Below are 22679 nucleotides of genomic sequence, written 5' to 3' on the forward strand. Positions count from 1 at the left end.
GGTATTTACTAGAAATGAAGTTGGCTACTTGAGTCAACATTCAGGTTTACAAAAAATATCTTTTTAAAGTACGAAAGTCTTTGAATTTAGATTTTCAAGCTGCTTTGGAGAATTTGCCATTACCTTGAGGGATGGAGGTGATATTGGTGTCAGCAATGCGGATGTAGGAGAGCTTCTTCATTCCCTGGAAGGCTCCGTTATCAATTCCTGAGCTCTTCAGTGGATTGGTGCCCAGTTCTGCAAATGCAGTAAGTGCAGAGCTTTTAGAAGACAATTTTAGGATATTGCATGCCAGAGCAGTGTTTATCTCAACAAAGAATTAAACAGAAATTTGGTTCAATAACATCTTTACTGAAAAACAAAGAGAAATTAAAGCTATGTTCCTCAAAGGGATTGCAAAATGGGGTAATAATGACCCTTAATAAAATGAACAACAAATAACAAAAAAAATATACAAATGTTTATGGAAGAGTAATAGCAAAAACAATAACAACAAAACTATTTAAGGTACATATACAACTTTGCCCAGAAATCAACAAAATCAAGTATTTGCATATTACACTTATAATGGGACTATTACTTCCCTAAAATACATTAAAATGTTGTTACATAATTTGAATCTAACATTTGTAGGCCAATTATAAAATTCTAATTTTGTCATGCAGAGCGCAAAACATTAGAACACATTTTTAAAAGCAAATAATTTATAGATGTTCCAGATAAAACCAATTCCTACATAAAAATCTATCCTCAAATATCTCTAATTAAGCCCTACTTAATTATGTCCAGCATGTTGGACATGCAGTAGGGTAACTTCAGCTCTAGAGCTTTCTCTATATTCTTAGAACCCCAAGATGAGAAACAGGAATGCTGTAGAAGGCACAAAATCCTACTTCTCCTGGCCCTGCTCCTGCCATTCTTCTAGGCTTAAAATATGGAAATTTACCTAGAATTTACCTAGGCTTAAGTTCTAGGTAATTTACGTTCCTGCAGCTAAAGCTTAACTTGAAATCTCCTAAGGTGAACCTTGAATCCTGGTCTTAGAGTCATAAGGATATCTGTACCTATGACGATCATCTGGTTCAGTCCATTGAACACAGATTTTCGCACTTTGGTGATCTCATTCTCATGGGCACGCAGCTCCTGAAGAGTTTTGGGCATTTTCTCTGGCAATTCCTTCAGCTGATTCTTGGACAGATAGAGTCGTTCCAATTTCACCAAAGGTGAAAATGCTCCAGGGCTGATTTTGCTAATTTTGTTGTTGACCAGAATCAATGCCTGTGGATAGGGAATAAAATAACCTTCTCTTAATTCCAAAACCTTCCACACATATAAAAAATGAGTGGGTAGTGTGTTCATTCCATTGATGAAGCTAGCAGAGAAACCTGCAGAGTTGTAAGAAATCAGTAAATATCAATCAGATGTGATTCCTTTAAGAAGTATATGAAGGACTCCACATCAGGAATAAAAGGGAAGGAAATATAATGAAATATATCTATTTATATCAGGTTGCCAAAAAGTTCATTTATTTTCTTCCATATAATAAAAGACACATGTTTGTAATTGTCACCAATAACTTTATTGTTTGGATAGTTTGAAAATGTAGGCTATGTCTTGCTATAGGTTTCTACTAGGTAGAGGCCGGGGGTCCAGCTAAACATCTTCCAGTACATAAGACAAACCCACAGCAAAGAATTATTTGGCCAAATGCCCATAATACCGAGAAACTTTGCAAACCACATTTGACATGCTCTATCAGTGACAGCACCTTCTCCATACACTGCACAAATCTTTTGTGTGTGTGTGTTTCAGTTGTGTTTTTACATTTCTTATAGTAATAAAGCATAATATACCAAAAATGTTGCATATTTTCTTACATCTTTAGTACTAAAATGGCTTCATGAAAATTTACCAATTTTTGTAAGTTTTTTTAAAAATGCATGCTGATATGACAGCTGTCACAATCCAATCTAACAAAATTGTATTGGATCATGTTAATGGCAACTAAGCATTATTAGAGTCATTGTACTGAAAAAATTAAACAAACTTTGCCCAACCCAATATATAATATTAAACAATATATAATATTCCTAACAACTGAAATTGCTGGAGTGACCCAAAACACCTGAAAAGGTACACATCCACTCTCTGGTTTCCCAGCCTCTCAGTTCACTGCCCTGACTGCTGTCGCAGGCCCCACTGAGAGAGGGCAGCACCCACTGACACTCTCACCAGCTGCACAAGGCAGGAACGTTTTCCTGAAGCCTCAAAAATGTGGATGATCTGTTTCAAAAGTTTGCCAAATTAGTATATTATGTTGTAGCATGTTGCTTTATTTTGCATTTTTTGTTGCTTGAGAGCTTTAAAAAATTTCCATTCATTTTATTATGATTTACTGTAGTTTTTGGAGGGAAGGGTTTGCCTGATCACAATACTTCTCATTTTTATTAAATTTTGGTAATTGGTTAAGAAAATAAAGATATAGTTAATCTGATAGTCAGAGCCTAAAAATATTTTCTTCTATTTTCTTGCCCCTTTTACATATAGTGGTTTTATATAGCTAAGTATATTAATTTTGGGGCAACTTTAAAGTTTTTGTTTTTGGGGTTGTCCTAATATGGGTAATTACTTAACATTCATTACTGCCATTTCCATAGCTATTGCCGAATGTATTTTTGGACTACCTCATTGTCTTCCAAAGATCTGTATGTCTACAGAACCATACCATTCTTATTATTTTAAATCTTTTGTTAACTAATCCTAATTAACAGAATAATTTTTAGCAAGTTTTAAAAAACTTGCATTTTCAACTGTAGTAACATTTATGCATCCATGAAAACACAGAAGGATGAGAAGGAAACTAGAGCAACAGAGGAGGGGGAACGTCCAGTCTCAGAAATGCAGGAATAACTTTTAGAGTAACAGCTGGTTAATTACACCATGTCCATCCTCATGTAGTTGACATTATTTAATTAGTTAACACTTGTTACAAGTAACATAACTTTTATGTAATTCTAAACTATGCATTGGTAATCAAAACAAAATCCTAAAAAATTCCAGTGAAGAGTACAGCAAGTTCACAAAGTCATCAGGGTTTATAAGTCATACAAAATTTATATTAACAAACAAAATACATAAGAAATCAGTATAAGCCAGAGCCAGAGGTTCAGAGGATTTGCATCATTAAAAGACACCCAAAATAGTGCAAGTTTAATTTTAAAAACAGAGGAGATCCTCAAATTCTGAAATCTTGATATAATTAAACCCATTAACCATGGTTTGAAAATCTATTTTATTTCATGTTAAATGTTAAAAACTATTAATAGAGAATTAACCTGAGGATGCATTACCTACTATTCCAAGTAATAAAGTATTACCTCTTTGAGTAGTTAATAACTAGATGATGCCAGTGCCTGTGAGTATGTTGCAGTAATGATTGCTGATGATTTCGGGGGTAGTATGACATTTGCCCCCAATTATTTCTTCAGTAAAGTGGGAGTAATAAGAGCACCTGCAGGGGTTGTTGTGAGGATTAAAAATTACAATATATAGACTGCTTCTTTACTAAGTGCCTTTCAAATATTATTGTTCGTTGAAAGTTTTAGTCCAGTGAAAATCATCTTTGTTTTCAGAATAAAACAGATTTGAAAAATAAAACTGAAAATTTTGGTCATAATAAGGTAAACTTTTAAGGGCTATGTAAATTAAAATGTCATCTAAAACAGATTCACACATGAGAAAGTTACTTGTGTATATACAGTACTGTTAAAGATGGTTGATGTTAGTTCCATACAAAGGGATATGTATTTAAGAAAGTGTACTTATACAATAACAGGCAATGGCAAATGTTGAGATGGGAAAAAACTGACTAATTACAGTGGCTAATGAGAAAGTCCAGAGTGAAGAAAAAGATAAACTCCAGGTGTTCTTCTGGACACCACCTTGCCTAACATAAAAAAGAAAAACAAGCAGAAATGGATTATTATTAGTTAGCTAAGAGGCTGAGAGAATTGAATTAGAAGAGAAAGTGTTGCTTGGGAATGAGAAGTGCCTTGAGGGACATTGAATCTAAAATTGAAGCACAGACTCAAAAATCAGGACAACCTACTTCTTAGGTAACTAACAAAAAAAGTGATTGAACCTGGGAGGCAGGGAGAGGTGATGAAAAGATGACAAGCAACAGAAATAGGCTGGAAGCAGGAGTAAAAGCACTTTCACCACCTCCATCCAAGAAAGGGATAAAAGGTACAAAACTTTTGGTTATAAGATAAACAACAATTTTGGATATATGGTACAACATGATGACTAGAGTTAACACTACTGTATGGTATATTTGAAAGTGCTGAGAGTAAATCCTAAAATTTCTCATCATAATGGAAAACAATGTAATACCTGAGATGATGGATGTTAACTAATCTCATTGTGATAATTATTTTTCAATATGTATAAGTCAATTCTTTATGGTATACACCTTACAATTATACAGTAATGTAGGTAAATTATATTTCAATAAAGCTGAAAAAATATGGAACCCTGAATTGAAACATAAAATTTTTTCCAAAGCCACTTATGTACAGCTTACACTATACCAGGTGTTGTTTTAAGGAATTGTATGGTGGCTATCAAATTTATAGTAAATTATTAGTACATATATTGAAGCTAGACTCCTCCTCAGTTTACATCTCAAGTTTTGGCTCTTATTGGTTCTGTGGCTATGAGCAAGTAACTCAATTTCTTGGTAACTGAGTGGCCTCATCTGCATAATGGGGTTATCAAGAGTGTCTACTTCATAAGAATAATTACTAGAATTGAGTGAGTTAAGGCATATAAGGTCTTAAGAAGAGTGCCTAGTTTATAGTAATTGTTAAACAAATGTTTTTATAATTCAATCTTTGACAATTTTTATTCTTAACTTAAAAATTCCTTACTAGATTTTAAGCTTCAATTAAAAAGTATTGAATATCGACATGAAATTTTCTATTATTTTATAGAACAAGTATATAGTTTTTCTACTACATATAATTACTCATACAACATGTACCACTCATAATGAACCACAGAGCTGTAAACTGATCAAATTATTGAGAAAAAAATAGACATTTTTCTGTTAAATCCTTTTCATTTTAACCCTCACTACATATTCATTTGTCTCTTCCCTTCTCTTTCCAGTGAGGCTTTCCTGGCTGAAATTATGATGTTTATTTGCATAATAACAAGGATAGAAATGATCATGAATGAAAGACTAAGAGAAAAGTAGCCACTTAGCATCCTCTGAATAGTTGGAAGCTCTAATAAACTCTCTCTCTCATCTTCCAATGTGTACTTTGAAGTAGGAAAAAAGAGATTGCCAAGAAGATGATTGCCTAAAAACATACATAGATGGAGATGTGGAAAATAAAGAACACATTATTATAAATGCCAGACTTAATGAGAACATAGAAACTAGATACCTCTTATTTCAGGATATAAGGAGTTTAAACAAATTATTCAGATTATACATAAATACACAGGAAGTAGCAATCAGGGGAAGAAAATTTTCCTTTCTTAAAAAAGTAGCTTTCACATGGAAATAAAATAAAGTTTTTTAAAAGTTTTAGTTTATTGAAATAAATAATATTCCCTTTTTAGTATTACCCTTTTTAGTTTATTCCAATGACAGTTTGAATACTCGCTGAAAACCCTGTTGGTAGCATGGTGGGCACACCCCCTGTGAAGCAATCACATGAAAGCAGAGCGTGAGGTAGGCACTCAAGCCCCAAACCGGCCAGTGGAGATGGACCCCGGGGGCCATGGTTTGAGATCTCTAGCTCAAACTTTATCCTCTACTGTCCTGGAACCTGAATCTTTCACCCAAGCCAGTCTATAAATAGATCTTGGCATCCATATTTCTCTGCTTCTTACTGACTTCTACATTTCCTTCCCTCTTGCGCAGAAAACCCTCTTCTCTTCAAAATTCTGCTAATATTCTGAGACTTCTTTGTTCCATATTTTCTCAAAACATTAACTGGTGACCTGATTTAAAATGATGTCTTATTTTTCTCTTACTCAGCGCTCTTAACATTCACTACTGATATCCAGTAGTATACTCCTGGACCCTTCAATATATAGACTACACAACTTTATAAGTGCTATTATTTTAATTAACAGTTAAATGGGGAATCTTAAAATCTTAAGAAAAAAAGATATATGCTTCCCTTTAAAATTCTCCTAATGGATACATGTTTATTGCTTTTCTCATCTTGGCTGTCGAAAAGTTGATTACTACATCTTGTTCTCATTACATGAACTCTGTAGCATATTATGGTCAACTTATTTTACTTTACAGTGTTTCCCTTGAACACACATTTCTTATTCTAATGTATAGCAGCCAGACTATTTTTATGTTTATATTTTACTATGTATTGTTTATTCTTACTATATAACTCCTCAGTTAATTTTTATAATGGTTAAAAGAAAAAATGAATATGAACATAGAGTTTTCTACATTTATAAACCTTATGAGTGTTTTTCTATTATATTTGTCTCCATAAATAGGTAACTGATCACTAAGCAATCCTCTACGTTATTTGAAAATTCTAACTCTATATATTGTTATTTTTAATGTTGAACAAAAGTCTGCATCTCTAAACTTCCACTCAGTTGTCAATAGGACAATTCTGAAATCTTGTAGTTGAAGCAAGAAAATTCAATTTCTCTTCTCCAACATGGCCCTTGAAATATATCAGTCATGACCTTTCGCATGTACTTTAGATAGCCACATCTCCATCAATGGTCCTTCCTATAAGGCATGATTTCCAGATTCTTTACAGCCATGATGATCATTCTTTGGATGTTCAAAAGTTAATGTCCTTCCTAAAATGTCTTGTCCAGAACCAGACTCAATATTTTAAGAGAGGCTTATCAGAGTATGATACAGAGACAGAGAGACATTTAGTGTTTATTTGGACATTGAAATCTGGCTTAGTAACACTAAATGCACAATGGTATTTTGATAGGAAATCACAGGTGAAGAACTGGACTAGATAACAAATTTTATAGGGATTCAGATGCTCTATGTGAACAGACAGACACTTACAGAAGGCTACTTTAGTGAGGCTTAAACCTATATGATAAGGTTGATCATTTCTCATTTTTAGTGCACTTCTCCCAAATGCAGTTAGTTATATTCATTCTTTGCCCTTTTTGACCTTTCCCTATGTCCTGGAAGGCCAAGCTCTGGTGACTTCACTACCCATATGCCTTTGTCCTCTGGCCTCCAGTTAGGTTCAACCATAGAAGACACTGGCAGGAAATCAGATGGGACTACAGCTCCCCACCTCTCTCAAGGCTCTGGGACTCCCTAGTTCCTTGAGGCCTTGTGGGCTTGAGTGACTCACAAAGCCTTCTTGGTTCTCATACCCTTTGTGAAGAGTCACTTTAGTAATGTCTCCTCTGTGAAATCCTTTTGAGAATGCCATCTCTTTTCTGCTGAAATCCTGACTGGTAGACTAGATGTGTTGGCATATATTAGAATAGAGTTAAGTGAAAATCATAATAATAACACAGATACAGATAAAAATGCAGTATGCATAATCTAAAATACAAAGCAATATATGTGTGTGTATATATATATATATGTGCACACATCTATATTTGAAGATGGAATTATATTTGCTAAATAAAATATAAATATTACCCCCTTTTCTCTTGGTGTCAATCTATAAGCCTTTTCAAAGTAATTTGTACCTCTTAGAATATGAATAAATAAAAACAAAAGAAACAAATAAAATAATACTGAAATCAGTCCATTTTGTTTCACTACTGAAGTAGAATGTAATTGGAAAGATAAATACCTTTAGTCATGAAACATGAGATTAATATTTAAGTAATTTTAAGAAACAAGCACTAAGTATATATGCAATATATGTAAAAATGTGGCTTATTTTTAGGAGTTAATGACTATGATGATTTGCTTCCCCATCATCTCCTAAGAATTGAATAAAAACTTAGGTGCTTATTTATTACCATATAGTATTCCTGGCCTTACGTAGCTTTTGTTTTGAAAAATACTTTGAGTCAGATCTTGTTACAACTCAAAAACTAAAACAAAACAAAACAAAACAAAACACAAAATTCTTACGTGAAGGTTCTTCAGGTCCTTAAAGTCCCCATCTTTGATTTCGGTTATTTTATTGTTTTGCAGGTCCAGCAGTGTAGTGTCGGGGGGAAGATCTTTTGGTACTTTGTCCAGACCTAACACGAGAATAAAAGTACTGTTGAGTCAGTGAGAAGAAACACATTACTACAGAATCACAGAGGTTGTGTTTAGAAAGAAATTACTCTTGCAATGAAAGTTTTACAAGTAGCATATTTTCTTCTAGGAATTATGTTAGTTGTAGTTTAAAATACCTGCTTTACTTTTTCCAACCAAGTCAAAGGATTTACTTTTAGTAAACAGAACACATTTTTTATTATGCAATTACTCTTCTTTATAAAAGAAAACTGTGTATTTTGTAAAGGATTTGGCTTAAATAATCAGTACACAGTATATTCTACCTCATTCTTGTTTTAAAAGTTATTCATTTAATAAGTGTTAAGTACAAGTTATTTGTAAATCTACACCTTTTCGCATAAATATCTTATTAGTAGAGAAGTGTTTTAGCCAAATCATCAGTTAAAAATCTTTTTGATAAACCTAATACTTTCATAGATCTACATTTAAGATTAAAATTCTATAAACATGCAACCACATTATTATATCAACAACTTGAATACTTATCCAAACTTTTGGGAGTTCTTTCAGTTCTAATTGAATACCAAAATACTATCAATTTTCATGACTGACTGATATGTGGCTAATTAGAATAAAATGAACTAAAAACCTTTGGGCTTGTCTAAAATCATCAGTGTCAAGCATTTCTTCTGCACATTAAATTTTAGTCTAAATAACTGAGTTATGGTTGTAGTATATAAACATAAACATAATGAATAAAAATATTCTTTTGTATTAAAACATATTTTTTCAACTAGAAGTACAAGAATGAACTGTTTTATTCAAGATAAATGGCATTTACAATAAATCATCACTTGGAATGTTAATGGAGACAAATATTAAATTATATATTTGTTTGCCTTTCTTACATTTTTCATTCCATATTGATGAAGAATTTTAGTCAAAATTTGAGATTCTACAATATTAACATAAACTCATGTGATTGTTTCTGAATTTTAAAATTTTGTAACATAAATCAGAAATGTTTTTCAACCTTTCTGTCATATCTGAAACTTGAAGTATTGAACATCATGCTTTCATTTATTCATCAATGCTTTATTGAATACTTCCTAGATACCATCAATTTATTAGGTCCTAGGGATAGAGCAGGAACAAGACAAAAATTGGCCACATCATCATGGAAAATATAATTCAATGTACAGTTTCCAATTTTAAAAAAAGTTGCAACAGGGTAGATAATAACTGCAATATTGAGAAGAAGATAGCTTTCCAGTTTTGAATCTTACGTAGGGCATACTGGTAAATCATCATGGTAGCCATATTTTATCTTCATGTCTTCCGTGAAAACTACAGAAAATGGACCTGAAATCACCTGCTCTGAAAAAAAGTCTAGTTCCCAATACATTGATCAACAATTGTTTTAAACATGAATATTAGAATACAGGTGATCCTAAACATGTGTAAATTATATTCTAAGAAATCACAGAAACAGTTCTCAGAGAAATGACAAGACTGAACTGTTTTCGGTGACGGACAGCAAACCACCAGAGCAGCCAGCCACCCTGGAGGTGGGTTACTCCATTGTACTGCGTTGTGATCAGTGATGCTTTCAGAAATGTCAGTTTGCTGATTTCATGCAATTAGGAGTGGTAGACTTCTGCCAGATCCTTGGCTGATAATTACTGTTTTCCAGCCAAGAAAAGGCATATTTCCTTTCTTTTGAACAGAATTTACTACCTACATTTAATCATTACTCCATAGGCATCTTTGTCAAAGTCTTAACTGGGGATCTGGCCTGCAACCTAGGCATGTGCCCTGACTGGGTATCAAACCACGACCCTTTGGTTCACAGGCCAGCATTCAATCTACTGAACCACACCAGCCAGGGCCTTTTGTATGTGGTTGGACTTAAATTCTAGTGGCTTTTTTGACATTTGTTCCATGCAACGTACAACTAATTTTCAGATGTGAAGACAAAAAAATGGTATATTTGGATGGCTGACAATTTTGATTAGGTTGTCATCCTAGATTTCATAAAAATGTGACATGCTTAGGGTAAATCAAAATCTTTTTTCTGAAGATTTATCATAAAAACATCTTTAGGCTTGAGATTTTTATAGTTCAGTTCTTAGAAACTCATTTTTACAATCAAAATCATAATCTTACAACTTCTCTGAAATTCTAGTTACTTTATATCTATTTGGGGTATGTTACATATCACTATTCTATCATTAAAACTTTATGTAGCTTTACAGTTATAAAAATAGCAATAAATATGTTATCTTATTGATCTCACAGCAATTCAGTGAGATGGGTAAGGCACTATGAGCATTTCATTTTTCTAGATAATTTTTAGAAGGATTTAATGAATGAACAAGTTCAAGCAGCTGGGGTAACAAAAATGCAGACCAGAAGAAAATTCTTCTGGCTTCCAGCTAAAAGTTTTTTTTTCTATTCTACCTGTGTGTACCCCAACAAGAACTGTTCTGACAGCAGACTCAATAGCATGGCTGCACATTAAAGGGCTATAGAGAGCATCTGGGTGTTAGTTAACTAGCTTGCTTGACAACTATAGGCAGAGTAGGATAGGGAAATTATGCCAGTTGTAAATCCTTAGAATGTCACAAAGGGAAGGACCATTAAATATCAACTAGTCTATGGTTCCCAGATGCTGATCAGGTAGACTCCATGGTGAGGTTCTTATCAGGCTATATAAAAATCAGAAAAAGATAAGGGCAATCTGGTTAATTTTAATATAAACTGTGGAACACACACAGCAGAGATATTTGCACACACACTGCCTTGGTTTTAAATGTGCCTCCTTTAAAAAAAAAGAAGATTCTAACCCTGGCTGGCATAGCTCAGTGGATTGAGCACGGGCTGCGAACCAAAGTGTCTCAGGTTCGATTCCCACCCAGCCAGGGTACATGCCTGGGTTGCAGGCCATGACCCCCAGCAACCGCACATTGATGTTTCTCTCTGTCTTTCTATCTCCCTTCCTTCCCTCTATAAAAATAAATAAATAAAATCTTAAAAAAAAGATTCTAATAGTAGATGGCAGGTTGTTGTTATTTTGTTGGATTTTTTACTTTAATAAAAAATTAACTTGTTCAACATTCAAAAAAACTTTATTTGTCCCAGAAATCAGGAACTTCTAAGCTAATCTAACAATCTCTTTTTATAAGTAAAAAGCCAGAAACTCAATGAAGTTAAATGGCGTATCTGAGGCACCTCATAGCTACGCTAGACCAGGACTAAGATGTTATGTGTCGTCTCTCCAGAACAACCCAATGTGCCACTTATGCATATAAATATTCTGAATGTTTTTAAAGATGCTGGTCAACGATTTCTCTTGAACATACTGTGCTTATTCCTAGCTACCCCTTCTTTTCATATACCTTATGTGTATGGAATATGCCACCCACTCATTTCCTTTTGCTTCCATTCTAGCAATCTTTTAAGGCATACTCATTTTCCTCCCTTGTAATATTCATCCTAGCCAACCCAGATAATGATGACCCCTGCCCTCCAAACTCCTTATGTATAAGCTTCTGATGTATTACTTCATTTTAGGTTTCTTTCTTTTCTGAAACTTCTGGTTAAGCAAGGACAAATGACTATCCTTCATCAGAGCTTTAATCTTATCGCTTTACACACAGGATGTAGATTTTTGATTGATTAATTCTGAATTCACAGTCTGCCCTGCTCTCCCATGGTGAACATTTCAGGATATGGCTTCAGAGTCTTTTCTGCTAAGGTTTTGTTACAATCATCTCTTCACATCCTACTTTCATGAGAAGTATTGGGGTACAACTAACTATAATAATCATAATTTTCCTTCTGATTCTTGGTTGTCCAAGAACATTTTAGAAATAAATGCTACTACCAAACATATTATCCCCAATATTTGTACCTAAAAATTGCTGTAGTCCTCTTATGTGTCTGATATACTTGTGAGGGAACTTCGGTCACCTGTGTGTCTGAAGAAGACTGCCTTTTCTGTTCCACATTGTGTCTGATCCTGTGGTGATAGTTTCTTTTTTCTATTAAAAGCTTTTATTTATTTGTTTTTTTAGAGAGAGATGAAGGGAGGGAGAAAGAAAAGGATAGAAACATCTATGTGTGCTTGCCTCTCATGCGCCGCCTAATGGGGACCTGGCCCACAACCCAGGCATGTGCCCTGACTGGGAATCAAACTAGTGACCCTTACTTCACAGTCCGGCACTCAATCCTCTTTGAGCAACATGTATTTCTCAAATTTCTTGTGGGGAAGGGAGTGATTGTAGCATTTGGAAGGAGAAACAGATCCTCAATTGTGGATTAGTTTTGTCAGAAACAAACAAACAAAGAAACAAATGAAGAAACAATGAATCCTGAATCTGGTTAAGCCTCAAGATGTAAGTTCCAATTTACAAAAAATATATAGAGGTCAAAGGAACATGCTAAATCTACTAAAAAAATGGATTCAACAAAATCCCAATTTCTTCAACCAATAAACTGCATGGAAAAATGAAGAAATGTTGGTGAAACTGTAGTTTAAAAGACACATAGGAGCTATTTAAATAATTGCAATGTATATACTGCATTTGGACTCTGATTCATACAAATAAACTGTAAAATAAAATATTTATAACATTTATAAGATTGAAAATCTGTACATTGGATAAATATTTGATAATATTTAGAAAATGGGAACATATGTAGTAATGTGAAAATAAAGATGAATGAAAACTAAAGGAAATTGCAAAATAAAAAAATTGCTTTTAGTTTTTGATATGATCTGGTTATTGTGATTGATATATCACAATATATGAGTTTTAATCTTTCTGAGAATTATCTGATATATTTGTGGGATAAAATGATATGATGTCTGAAATGTGCTTCAAAGTAACATGGAGGGGGAAGTCGTGGGGTTATAGAGAAAATACTGGAGTTAGTTGATACTTGGTGAAGCTTGATGATTGGTGTACAACTGTCGTTTTGTAAATTTTGTATATTTAAAAATGTTCTCACACCTTTTTATAAGATTGTTATTGGAATTTTAACTTTGGTCCATTTCTTGATCCTTAAGATCACTGGAAAAGTTGCTTAAACTCTCTATTCCTTAATTTTCCTGCATCTTTCACAGGATTTTTCTGAGAACTCAATAAACTGTTCTACAAAATAATTCCTTGCCACAGTGCATAGCAGGGTCCAAATTATTGGTGCCTATAATTATCTTCAATAAGGAGGCAATACCCTGCTGATTACAAGTCTGTATTTCTGTAACAAGTGTTTTTTTTTCTCTCTGCACAATACAATTATAATGCATATTATCTGGAAGTTGAAATGTCTTTGGAAGGTATGTCACACACAGATTTTTTATCTAAAGCTCTTGATACTGGGTTGGTTTTTGTTGTCAGTCAGTTCATCATCTTGCTGCATTGATCATTGTTCTCATGAAGTTTAGAGCCTTTGGTGAGCTTATCTACTGAAGCTCCATTTTTGGATGGTAATCCTCAGTTTAACAAGCCTATGCTCCCAACTAGTAATGAAATCTCCTAAAAATTGTTCATGGTCAATATAATCCTATTTTAATGGCAGCAAATCCTCTACTCTCTTGGAAATCTGTAAAGTATTAGTCTTTATTTATATTAGGGTATTCTTTATTTTTTGTCAAGAAATGTATATAATTTAAATGACTGTGTAGATAACTGCATTTTTCAAAGCTGATACTAATCATATCTCCCACCCAATTTGCTCTTACTCAATACAAACTTGCCCCACCCGCATCAAGAAATGGAGTCAAATTCACCTCCTTCAAATCTGGCCTGGCCTCCTAATGATTCTATGAACTCATGTAGTGGAAGTAACACAGCATGACTTTTGACGCTAGCTCAGAAACAGCTGTCCAGCTGATATCCATTCCTCTGGGATGCTTGCTCTGGGGGCAGCCAGAGGCTATGTAAGAAAGAATTCTGTCTATGCTGAGATCACCACCCTGGAGACGCCACCTGAGGCACTCCAGATGACGGAAAGCAGAGCTCTTAGGCAACAGCAGCACCAGCTGCCAGTCATGGGATTGAGCTGTTTTTCCTGGGGGTCTAGCTTAGGCTAGCAACCCCACAGCAATGGCCACAGCCAATGCCTGACTACAGATGCATGAGAGACCTCAAGTGAGAACAGCCGTTCTGAGCACTGCTCAATACTCCTATACCTAGAATCATAATTAAAATTATATTTTTAAGTTGCCAAGTTTTGAGGAAATATTTATTCAGCAATAGTAAAAAGAAGAGAGTAGTTACCTAAATTTAACTATTTTTCAGTGAGCATACTTTAATATAACCCTACATTTTCCATTAAAATACAGTTATTTCTAAGGCTTTTCTGAATTATTTATTTGCTCTCCCAAATTCTGTAAAAGAAATTTTATCATCTTTAAAGTAGGGTTATTTATTAATTAAAAGTCTACTTAAGATGTTCGTGGGAAATCAATTCTGAAATAAAGTCTTATTAGTAAATGTAATTTTATTTTTTTCTCTAGTCCCAGTGACGACTAGCATTGTTCTGTTAGGCAGTGTCAGCAATGGTGCTAAACACCACGCTGAACAAAGGCCAGACTGTCCCATAACATGCTTTTTTCCCTCTGGCTTGTGGCAGGGATCCAAACTCCTCTATTTACCCTTATTGATTTCCAACAGTATTTTTGTAATTCTGTTTTCAATTTAATAATTAGGATAATGGTGATACATTTCAGTTTTTGGCATATAACCAGAACAATATGTAGACATCCAGCCCCATCAAAATACCTCCTGCCCAAAGCATGCGTGTTTCCCTCTTTCCCTCTTAAAAATGGCAATTTGGCTGTAATGGTAGCCAGACCACAGTTGAGATATAGAAGATTCCCTCTTCAATTGGATTGTTTTTCCAAATAAACTCAAGGAAGATATAAGCTTCCTTGTAAGGTCATTCTCAAAGAAAATAAGAAAGGGTGAACCACAGCTCCATGATGACTATTGCCTAGTCAGACCTGATCCCTCCTATTTCCAGCTTCACAGAATCAAGAGTAGTGTAGAATTATGTACTCATCCATAGGCTAAGCCTACATCTGTTCATTTATTCATTTGTCAAGTGTTTATCATGTATGACAACCTACCAAACATAAGGCAATTAGTTGAGTAGAGGGTCTACAAAGTTAAATTATTGCCATGCTTCCCTTCTGGTAGAGAAAAGAGATGTTTAAACAGGAAATAAAAAGACAGTGAATAATAATTATTACATATCATTGATTGCTAAAGAACAATCAAAACAAATGTGTATTACAATGAAGACACAGAAGTTGACAAGCTCAGAAGTTGCCTCAAAACAATCCACAGACGAAGTTAACGGTTAACTTTATCTTGAATATTACAGTGTAACTGCTACAAGGCTTCTTCCTTTTATTAAGACTGAAATGCAAACTGGTTTAATTCTTCCTTATCCTTATTTTCAAGGAAACATATAATCTTGCTACTTTTTTGAAGAAAAAAAGTTAAAATTAAAAGGTCTCTGCATTTCCTCTTTTATCCAGGGAACTGAAGTTCTGGCTAACCCATTCTCATCCTGTCTTCTGGAGCCAGTAATGGTCGTACAGAGGAGAATGCACCACAGCTGCAGTCTAACACAGCTTGACCCCACACAGCTGCCTCTCTCCCCTCCTGGGACTGAGAAACTAAGGATGTGTCAGTTCTCAGTCAGGTCAAGGAGATGGTAGCTTCCTCTGGTTCTAACTTCTCTCTTCTTCCTCCTTTCCATCTCTAACCCTGTGAGTCAGGAGCCTTGGTTACCTGGGTTACTCCTGGGCATTCCCCTTGCTTCATCTGAAGATCTGTCATACTTTGCCTCTATCCAACACTAACTTCAGAAACCCACTGGGCATGCTCTGTGCACACTATCTTTCCTATACCACATCTTGGAGTGGGCCCTTTTGATGCATCTGAACTCCTAAGGAGAGTCACCCCACATCCTTGCTGCTACAGGGCTAGAGATCAGCATGAAAGCAACTGAGCTTCCAGCATTCTCTCTACTCCTTTACAAAAGAGCCCTAATTATTTTACTGGGTTGATGTCATGGAAGTCTAACAGTTCATTTACCTCATATGCAAGGTTTGCCTCTGGTACACTAATTTTCCCAGATAAGAGACAAGCTGTACTATAATATGTCCCACGCTGTGACCACTAACAAAATTTTCAACAGGTGAGAAAATGATTAAAGAGAAAAAAACTAACTTTTTGCAATTTAAAAGGTTATACATTTTCCCCTGAGTTTTTTAAAATTAAAATATCCTTTGCAGTATGAGGTGCATTATAAGAACAGTATTTATTTATTATGATTTTACATGGCAAAATAAAACCTTCCATCTTCTGACATCATTTCTACAGGGCTAAGTATGTGGATGTGAATCCTTTATGATTATAAGTAGCTTAGTGCTTCATTGTTCTTCACTCAACCAATTCCATTTTGTTCAAAGGAATAGTGTTTGGAGGACACTGATTTGTTGAGTAATTGCACAATTTTCTAACTCATCCACTTACATTGGAGGTGATGTGGCCTTCTGTAGGGCAAAGGGAAAAGAAAATGCTATTTTATATACAACTTGACACTTATTAAAGATTCTCGATTTCAAAGAAAAATAAACAAACATATCAGAAATAACCTCATATTATTAGGCAACATTACCTGAAATGGTAAACTGAATGTAACAGTTTTTATGGTAAACATTTTAAAACATTTTTATTCTTATCTAATGAAGATATAGCCCCATTTATCAAATGAGAAAACCGATTTTGAAAGTTTCAAAGCCAAAGGTAGTAAATGGTAAAGTAGGACTTGAGTTCATAGTTGTTGAACTGTATAACCCAAGTTCTTTACATTACTAAATAATTTTAAAAGATTTTTCAGTTCTTTTGAATCTTGTTTATAAGAAATGTATCAATAACTATTCCTTTAAATTGGACAAATAGTAAAAAGTATAATGCTTACACTTATTTCATCTGTCAACGCTGATCTGCCCTTTATTCAAACAATGAAAATCATAACCACATAATGCCAATTGGACAGCTGATCCAAAGATGAATGGCTAATTCAAAGAGCACACAAGTAAGGGGGACTGTCTTTCTTCAACATACTAATTACATGAAACACAGCATTTAGTCACAGGACCAATGTTAGGGCATTTTCAAAAGACTGGATAAGAATGAGTTGCATTGTGAGTTTATTATTTCAAAGTAACCCACAGATTTCTGAATTTTCTGTTCCTACATTTATTTTTATATTATTATTTTTATAAATGCTATAATTAGGAGTGAATTGTTTTATGTTTTAATAGGATAGTAAAGAAAGAAGTTATAGACCTCATAAAAATCTGGCTTAAATTACAAGCTAAATTGCAACATTTTTAGCCAAACCAATCTGACCAATGTCTATGGAGAATTCATTACTTCCTCCAGCAGGTTAAGATATATGTTTACTTTCTCAATATGCCATGCTCTAGGTAAACATAATATATTGCAATTCTTATAAATTATAACTAGAAACCTGAACAGTAAGTGTATCTTCCTGAAGGTCTCAAATTTTCCTGTGGAGTAATTATCCAGTTCTACTGTCCCAGTTTTTACTTCTTAGCTTTAAAAGAACAGTTTTAAAAAGCTGATGTTTAACTTTGTCAGAAATAACTCAGTGGCAAATATAGTCAAACATTTTAATAAATAAATTTTTTTATATTAAACATTGTTTAGACAAATTGACAAAGGACTTTGTCCTTTAACACTGTAGCTTCTGTCTGCTAATTAAAAGCCCTGCCAAGAATAACCCTGAAGAAAACATTAGCCTTTGATACAGATAAGCATTTACAAGTCTTATCCCAATGTGCTCAGCAGTTTTTTCTTTATTATAATACAAACTCCGTGTTCAGATCACTAGAGAACTTAAAACTGAATTGCCTTTAGTATGAATGAATTTGCCCACTTCTTCTTCCTTGCTTTCTTTCTACTTTTACTCCATATAATCATCACAGAGAAAAAACATTTTGAGCCTCTACTCTGAGTCAGGCACCTCAGACATATAATGAGCTTTCTAAGACTGATTGTGATTTTTTTCTGAAGATAAATATATCAAGGCCCTGAACAGCTGGCCAAAATCGTAAAATGATCAAGAGTTAGATAGTAGTTGAAAATGTGAATTGAGTGTTTTTGTAAAGGCAAGTAGATATGGATTGCTCTTCCTTTTAAGAAATGTATTTTTTTTACTTTATAAGTTGTGTACAATAAATGTTTTACCACTATGCTGTATACATGAAACTAATGTAATATTGCATGTCAATTGTAATTGAAAAATAAAAACAATTTTTTAAAGGAAATGTATTTTCTGTCTTAGGAATATCTGACCAACACTTCCGATAACATATTTAAATATTTAGATAGGCATCCGTGAAGTAATAAAGACTAAAATTAACTTGGATGAGCCCACTGCTCATTAGAACTCAATTCTCTTGGTTAAATATGGTTCCCCAGGACAGATCATTATTACAATTTTAGCTAATTCTTTTTTGTGAGTCAGTAAAACTATGTATAGTATAGGAATGAGCCCTGGCTGGTGTGGCTCAGTGGATTGAGTGCCGACCTGAGAACTGAAGGGTAGCTGGTTAGATTCCCAGTCAGGGCACGTGCCTGGCTTGCAGTCCAGGTCCCCAGTGTATAAGAGGCAGCTGATCGATGTATCTCTCTCCCTCCCTTACCCTCTCTCTAAAACTAAATAAATAAAATCCCTTTTAAAAGCTAAAGGAATAAGCTTGGCTGGCGTGGCTCAGTGGATTGAGCGCGGGCTGAGAACCAAAGCATCGCAGGTTTGATTCCCAGTCAGGGCACATGCCTGGGTTGCAGACCACAGACCCCAGCAACCGCACATTGATGTCTCTCTCTCTCTCTCTCTCTCTCTCTTTCTCCCTCCCTTCCCTCTCAAAAACACTAAAGGAATGATGTACATTCTGGGCTCTTAGAAATAAGACAACATTGCCCTGGCTGGTGTGGCTTAGTGGATTGAGTGCCAGCCTGTGGACCAAAGATAACATAGAAAGCATTTTCATCTAAAAATAAGAAAATAAACAAAACAACAACATTAACAAAACTGTCATGAGACACCCAAGTCAACAGACCTTGATGTTTCTTTTGAAAACTACACTTTTCTGTACAGTTTTGCGCAGTAGGCATGGGCCTTTTTCACGATAGACAACTGGACAATTCTTGTAACGATTTTATCAGAACCAAGGTTTATGGACCATTTATCATGCAAATAGTAAAACTATTTATGGAAAAATAAAATTAAGCGAAGTGACTGGACAAGTCTTCATTCTTCAAAAACATTAGCCTTTTCTTTGTTGATAATATGTGGTGGGAGTAATCATGAAGTCTTTTAACCTTGTTCAGAGGCAAAGGGAAATTTAAACTTGTATCACTTTTCTTGGGAGCTCAGCCATGTTAGTGATGTCAGAAAAAATTTATCACCAATATATCCATCAAGTGCTGATTCTTTTGTTCAGATAGTTCCAACCTTATTGTTTTTTCTGCCTAAACCCATAAAGCACATAGTTTCTAGATGCTTATAGAAGTTTCTTTTGAATTGATAGTAATCTAATCTCCTTAGTAATGATTACACAAATCAAAAAACAAACAAACAAACCCACCACCAGTAGATTACCAGACTCACACGAACAGGAACCGTACATCTTTCTTTCTCTCCAGGGCCTAGAAAAGATCTGACCCATTGTGGGCTCTCAATATATTTGAAGAATGAATGAATTAATCTAGTGGAATTGTATTATAGTCTTTTTACAACCTTTCTATATGCTTTCTATACATTTATTTGGGTTTCAAAAATCTATGTAATGCATGTCAATATTGAAGAAGCTAGTTTGGTTTTCAGTTATTATTTAACATGTTTTATGTTTTCCTGGGTCTTCGTATTTAATTTATTTCAACTGTAGAAGTTAGTGGCATTTTTCCCCCAGAAAAATCCTGCTAGAAATCATGTTTTGAATGAATATAGGGTTTCTGAAAAATGTCCCACTATGCTATGGGTTTCTTCCACAAGGAAATACACCATGGTAGAATCATTCACTGGGGACATTTTTCTTTTTCCTTTCCAATAACAAAATGTACCAAAAGAAAAGAAGACGATGAATCAGCTGCCATGTAAACTAAATTCATTCCCTTTTGGCCCATGTTCTGGGACTTCTAAACTTCTAGAGATTTATCTTCAGAGTGTGTTGCTCTTGAAATTCCCAGGCCAAGTTTTTCTTGAAAGATGATAAATCAAACTGTATTTACAATGTTGGGCTCGATATATGTGCTCTGTGATTATATTGAATATTTACACCATGCCTTATAAAGAGTAAGTGTGAAACTTTCTAAAGAATATAAACAGCTAGAATAGAAAATATCAACAATGAAGGCAAAGATAAGACCCAGAGATTAAGGGAGTATTTTGGTATTTAAAAAATTTTTTTATTTTCAAAGTTGTTTTGCTTCTGATAACTCTGCATACTTTACAGTTTAGTAATCTTTGAACTCTGTTGTCTGAACTAAGCCAAGAATAGAGAGATTGCCCAGGTTTTCTTACTATCTAAGGTCTCATTTAAAAAAAATCATCAAATTAAAATAAAGTATCACTCTGGAATCACAGAATGTAAGATGTTATTTTGTTTAAAATTTTGCTTTATAGAAGGGGAACCATGAGTCTGAAAAAAAAGTTGTGTTAAAGTGATTTGTCCAAGATTGCAAAGTGATGGAGCTGTGACTTACAGAAAAGGAAAAAGAAAAAAAGTCTCTTAACCTTTAAGCTATTTCTTTCTATCCTACTTTGCTTCCTTTACTTCTCATTAGGTGGCACTGTCTCTCACATTTGGAAATGCAAAGATTAAAACTGAAAGTGCTAACCTCCCAGGGAAGCCATTCCCAGGATACAACAAAGAAGGTAGGTAAAAAGAGCCTGCACTCCACTCACCCAAATCAGAACATTGGACAACTCGAAGGTGGCACTGGCAGCGGAAGGGACACACCGGTCCCATGGGCTCTAGCCCCTCAGTAGGGGGATCATCGAAGCCTGCACCAGAAGCCTCATCTGCTGACAAGAGCTCAGAAAAGTCAAATATGCTTCTCTGTTGAAATGGTCCAGCCCAGGAAACTTGAGCAAGCAGGAGGAAGATGAGAGTTGCCTTCATGATTTATTTCATATATGTTCACAACCAAGGAACCTAGGAAACAAACAAAAGGTTTAGAAGGGTGATGTTGCCTAGTTTGTAACACCTCATAGCAGAGCAGATGAGCATAGAGAAAACTTATATGTATATAACTTAAATTATATACATATAACTTATTGTTAGGAAGCAGAGCATTAGAAATGTATTTAAAAGGTGATAAGGTACATTATAGACTAATTTTCATGGCCATTTGTTTATGAAATAAAATTTGAATATTATTTAAATCTTTTTCTTGTGAATGTTGGGTCTGAATTAAGAAAACATATATTCACATCATTACAAAATTGTTATGAATAAATCATGTTGAAATTCTCAGTGCTCACTCAACACAAGCCATGCCACAGTCCAATAAGTTTTGTCTATACACTTCAGAGATCTTTGATTTCTGTTTCAGAAATATCTCCGGAAGCCAGTCTCATCTCTGCATCCTACTGTATTTATCTTGGTCCAGGCCCTTCTCATCCTCTGAAATTACAGTAAAAGCTACCAAATGGTATCTGCCTTGAATATTCCCTCTACACCAGGTCATATTGCCCTCTGCTGCTCTAGTCATATTCTAAAAATTCAACTTAATTATATTCCTCTTCTACTGGAAACCCTTTGGTAACTTCCATGGCTTGCCAATAAGGTCTATGTGCCCTGTGGTGCATGTAAGGCCATGCATATTTTGGTACCAGCTGATATTCTAGCCATACTTCTCTCCATTTGCTCTTCACTCCTAGTCCCCACCTCAACCCTGACCCTCAAAGCTAATCCCTACTTAAAGTACCTACCTTGTAAGAGTGTTGTAAAGATTAAATGAGATAACGGGCTTCTCCTGTGGTTTCCCTGGCTCATCCAGTCAGGATGCTGCTTTCTCCCTCTTCTGTGCTCCCAAAGCTTGTTGCTGTTACTTCTTTTAAAGAACTTACCACATTTTATTGTAATTTGTTTTGCGTGCTTGGTCTACTCGGGAACCCCCCCTCTAGAAGATGCACTCCTTCAGGGCGTGCCTTATTATTCTTTGTTTTCTACCCAGCCTTGCACAATATTTTGCACATAAATGACTCAATTGACCATCAGTTTATTAACATAAGTTATTCAATGTGTGCTAAGCAAGCAGTCTGATTTCTTAAACACAAATTATATTTTTTCAATATCAAATGTCTAGCATAAGAAAAATATTAAATTGAATACCTCAACTTGTTATAAGCA

The 22679-nt window shown here is 34.6% G+C and overlaps 1 protein-coding gene across 2 annotated transcripts in view; it reads right to left on the minus strand.

Moving 5' to 3' along the window:
* Positions 1-22679, minus strand: part of DCN (decorin) — a 41384-nt gene that overhangs the window by 15626 nt on the left and 3079 nt on the right. Inside the window, exons 1-5 of one of the 2 annotated variants that reach the window (XM_045830489.1) lie at positions 22259-22425; positions 21230-21479; positions 8120-8232; positions 1065-1278; positions 124-237 (exon numbers count right to left, since the gene is read on the minus strand). In XM_045830489.1, the coding sequence (XP_045686445.1) occupies positions 124-237; positions 1065-1278; positions 8120-8232; positions 21230-21446 (658 nt within the window). In that variant the 5' untranslated portion in view covers positions 21447-21479; positions 22259-22425. Of the gene's footprint in view, positions 1-123; positions 238-1064; positions 1279-8119; positions 8233-21229; positions 21480-22258; positions 22426-22679 lie in introns of those variants that run through there. The other variant, XM_045830488.1, reaches the window with a different exon arrangement.

The sequence above is a fragment of the Phyllostomus hastatus genome, unplaced genomic scaffold (genome assembly GCF_019186645.2).
Source record: "Phyllostomus hastatus isolate PE091 unplaced genomic scaffold, TTU_PhHast_1.1 phas_contig_152, whole genome shotgun sequence".
NCBI lineage: Eukaryota > Metazoa > Chordata > Mammalia > Chiroptera > Phyllostomidae > Phyllostomus > Phyllostomus hastatus.